General features: G+C 38.9%; 1 protein-coding gene across 1 annotated transcript; it reads right to left on the bottom strand.

Moving 5' to 3' along the window:
* Positions 1–226: 226 nt before the first annotated feature.
* On the bottom strand, positions 227–1,501 carry LOC122118566 (zinc finger protein 33B-like; the record flags this gene model as incomplete). Its single annotated transcript, XM_042692409.1, has 1 exon — positions 227–1,501. A coding segment is annotated over exon 1 (1,275 nt), but the record flags the coding sequence as incomplete, so codon positions are not given.
* Between the last annotated feature and the right edge of the window lie 3,158 nt (positions 1,502–4,659).

Here is a 4,659-nt window from a genome sequence, read left to right as displayed (position 1 = left end):
GTAAGGTGTAGCTTCTAGCTGAAAATCTTTCCACACATATGACATTCATAAGGTTTCTTTCATGTGTGTTTTCTGATGGACAGTGAAGTTTTACTTCCAGGTGAAAGCCTTTCCACACATGTTACATTAATAAGGTTTCTCTCTTGTGTGTGTTGTCTGGTGCAAGTAAGGTATGACTTCTTGGTGAAAGACTTTCCATACGTGTTACATTCATAAGGTTTCTCTCCTGTGTGTGTGTTCTCTGGTGGCAAGTAAGCCTTGATTTCTGGATGAAACACTTTCCACACAGGTTACATTCATAAGGTCTCTCTCCTGTGTGTGTTCTGTGGTGGGCAGTAAGGTTACCCTTTTGGGTGAAAGATTTTTCACACACATTACATTCATGAAGTTTCTCTCCTGTGTGTATTCTCTGGTGGCTAGTAAGATATGCCTTGCAGGTGAAAGACTTTACACAAATGTTACATTCAAAAGGATACTCTTTTGTGTGTGTTCTCTGGTGAACAGTAAGCTTTGATTTCTTGGTGAAAGACTTTCCACACACATTACATTCATAAGGTTTCTTTCCTGTGTGTGTTATCTGATGGACAGTGAGGGTTGACTTCCAGGTAAAGGACTTTCCACACAAGTTACATTCATAAATTTTCTCTCCTGTGTGTGTTCTCTGGTGGGTAGAAAGATATTCCTTGTGGGTGAAACACTTTCCACAAATCTTACATTCAAAATCTTTCTCTTTTGTGTGTGTTCTCTGGTGGACAGTAAGATTTGATTTCTGGGTGAAACACTTTCCACACAGGTTACATTCATATGGTCTCTCTCCTGTGTGTGTTCTGTGGTGGACAGTAAGCTTTGATTTCTTGGTGAAAGACTTTCCACACATGTTACATTCATAAGGTTTCTCTCTAGTATGTGTTCTCTGGTGGACAGTAAGGTATGCGATCCTGGCGAAAGACTTTCCACACATGTTACATTCATAAGGTTTCTCTCCTTTGTGTGTTCTCTGGTGGCTAGTAAGATATGCCTTGCAGGTGAAAGACTTTCCACAAATGTTGCATTCAAAAGGTTTCTCTTTTGTGTGTGTTCTCAGGTGAACAGTAAGCTTTGATTTCTGGATGAAATACTTCCCACACACGTTACATTCAAAAGGTTTCTTTCCTGTGTGTGTTATCTGATGGACAGTGAGAGTTGACTTCCAGGAGAAGGACTTTCCACATAAGTTACATTCATAAATTTTCTTTCCAGTGTGTGTTCTCTGGTGTCTAGTAAGATATGCCTTGCAGGTGAAAGATTTTCCACAAATGTTGCATTGAAAAGGTTTCTCATTTGTGTGTGTTCTCTGGTGGACAGTAAGCTTTGATTTCTTGGTGAAAGACTTTCGACACACATTACATTCATGAGGTTTCTCTCTTGTGTGTGTTCTCTGAGGGACAACAGTGTGTGACTTTTCACATTGTTTATATTCTTCAACTACAGAAGACACATGAGGACTATAGGCAGCACTCATCTTACCAGGTTCACTGAAAACACCCATTTTCTGACACCCAGTGACCTTTTCTATCCTCATCCCTAAGGAGTTCCCATTATTCTTAATCAGTTCTGACTTCTGTATGGAGCTCAAATGAAAACTTTTTATCAGTCTCACTTTTTCCTCCCCTGGGTTAGTATTCATGACTGCTACTTCAGAGAGATATTTACTGTGACTTTCCTGACAGGTGCTAATCACATCCTCCATTTCTGGGACATCTAAAATGAATAATAGAAAAATAGACAAAAACATAAATGAGACCCACAAATTCCTTACGATAACGATATTTCCTCACATTTTGTTACTAGATTTTCAATTATCAAAGCATTGCTTTTTGCAGAATATATACATTTCTCTGCAATGTAGTAATTAAGGAAGTAGTACTGACATTTTACAATGCAAAATAATGTTTTTCTGTATTTCAGATTATTATATGTTTTCCCAGGAAATATTTCCTGAAATTATTCATCTCCATACTCTTAAGGCTTCCATTCTGAATCGCCCTCTATGCCCAGCACCACTGATAAGAAATTGTCCCCATCAGAGGATAGCAGCCCTAGCATACTCCTATTTTCCTCCTACCTGCATAATACTAGTTTAAAAGAAAATGAGATCTTCCTTTCTACATTTCTTATTCTCTTTTTCTCTTTATGAATGACTTCTTTACAGAAAAAGGGAATTGCTAACACTGCCTACACTGGCACACCAAATTCAGTGTGTCTCCATGTGAATTCTGGATTGACAATTCCTTGAGACAAAGGATCACCTAGTTCTCTGCCACACATGACTCAGGGGCACTAGGAATACTATTGCTCTGTACAGCTCAATATAAACAGACCCACTGGGCTCTGGATCCATCATCACCATTCAAGATGCTTTAACCAACCTGTAAAATTCTTGTCTGAGGTTTCTCTTATCCATGGTTCTGCACCTTGCTCCAGCTTCACAATCAATTCAGGTTTAGGAACACAGTGCCCTGTGAATAAGAAATAGTGGAGAACAATTGCTCTTGCTGGGTCATCATTAATGTAAGGTCGCAGACATCCTGTTCGCAAGGTTGCTCCTAAATCTGGTTTCTCAATTGTTTTTGTGGGGGGCCGTCGAGTTGTGGGGCGTGAACTCTGGGCCTGGGAGCTGTCTCTCAGCTCTTAAGCACAAGTCTAGCACTCTATCACTTGAGCCACAACACCAATTCTAGCTTTATTTCCCTGCTTATGTGTGCTGAGATATCGAACACAGGGCCTCAAGCATGCAAGGGAATTGGTCTACCCCTGAGACATCTTCCCAGCCCATGGTTTCTCTATTCTTAATAACTCCATGGTGGAGTTTCCCCCAGCTTTGAGTTTATTGTGTCCATTGTGTGGCTTGAACTCAGCTCTTTTGCTTAAAGCTAGCATTCTACTAGTTTGAGTCTTGCCTACGATTCTAGTTTTTGAATGGTTAATTGGAGATAAGAGTTTCATGGTCACTTTTCCACAGTTGCTGGCTTCAAACCAAAATCTTCAGATTTCAGCCTCCAGAGTATCTAGAATTCCAATCTTGATGCACTAAACTCTGTGTCAAGTTTGGCTTACAAATACACACTTTCACCTACTGATTTCCAGATCATACTGTCAGTAGTAATGTATATTTTATCTAGACTGTAGATCCACCTATAATAATTATCCCAAGTCTGAGAGGTCAATCTCCTATTATTGGATCATAGTTTAGAACTTTTGTCCAAAATTGATTAGAAATCTTAAAGACTGAAAATAAAATTAGCTCTTGAGTTACATATAATGAAGTTGAAGTTTCCCTTACAAAGAAATGACACTTCCCATGGACTGGAATCTTTTTTAGTTTTTTTGTTTGTTTGTTTGTTTTTAGAAAATGTTATGGTTCAAAGGCTTACAACTGTAATCCTTCATTGAAGAGATGAGATCTGAAGTGGCAGGCTTGAAACCAACATGGGCATGGAAACCCAGAATATACCCCAAAACTAAAGCCAAAATGGAGTTGTGGTTTCTGCAGTAGTGCAAGGCAAACAACAACAAGCTCCCAGACCTGAATTTGGCTGGCTTTTATACTAGCAGTTTTTTAGCTGGGAATGGACTGGAATCTTATACGTAGATAACATAAACAGTCAAATGTCTACTAAAATAAAAGCACTTGATCTTCCAAGAAAAAGTGACCTTTGCTCACCCAAGGACATTAGGTTGCTATAGGTCTCCAGCATTACATCTCTGTAAAGGGTCTGCTGACCAGGATCCAGATCCTGCCACTCCTTCCATGTGAAATACACAGCCACATCATCAAATGACATCAGCTTCTGTAATGGCACATTTCCATCAAGAAATTAGACCTGGGTCATGAGAATTCCAATCAGGAATTTCATTATGCTGCAGGTATGCTTTTGTCTTACATTAAATGTTTGCAGCTTGCTGTGTTATCTATTCACTGGGAAAATTAAATAGCAAATTAGAAATATTGGACAATATATAAACCTGGTCATTAAAACACACAGATTGGCAGGGCACTGGTGGCTTATCCTCCTAGCTATTGAGGAGGCTGAGGTCTGAGGATCTAGGTTCAAGGCCAGCCCAGGCAGGAAAGTCCATGAGACACTTATCTCCAATAAACCACCAGAAAACAGAAAGTAGCACTGTCACTCAAGTGGTAGAGTACTCACCTTGACCTGAAGAGCTGAGGGACAAGAACCAGGCCCAGAATTTAAGCCCCAAGACCAATAAAAAATTACAGTTTCCCTATTGCATGCAAACACATTTCTGCTGCTAGCAATAGAGACAAGATAAAAACTCTAAGGAGACAATAATCTGGCATGACAACAATAAGTCTAAGGAGGTGTCTGAAAAATTGTATTATCATTTTTTGATAAAATTTTAGTACATATAAGGGTAACAATGAATTAAACAAATATTTTTTCTGCATTTACATATACTGCTTCACCCTAAATCCTATTTTGACTTTCTATTAACAGGTTCTCTCATAAGCAAGCAGAACACATTCAGGATATGACATGGAATACAGAACATAGAATATTACTAGACCTATGAGAAGCAGTGTCCACATGAATATTCAAAAATACTAACAGTACTCCAGAAAGTAGCTAATGATTTATTTTGCCCATATAAGATTTC

Source organism: Dipodomys spectabilis, unplaced genomic scaffold, assembly GCF_019054845.1.
Source record: "Dipodomys spectabilis isolate Male_0828 unplaced genomic scaffold, ASM1905484v1 ptg000155l, whole genome shotgun sequence".
In the NCBI taxonomy this organism is placed as follows: Eukaryota; Metazoa; Chordata; class Mammalia; order Rodentia; family Heteromyidae; genus Dipodomys; species Dipodomys spectabilis.
Note: the sequence above shows the minus strand (reverse complement) of the source record. Positions and strands in the feature narration are given on the sequence as shown.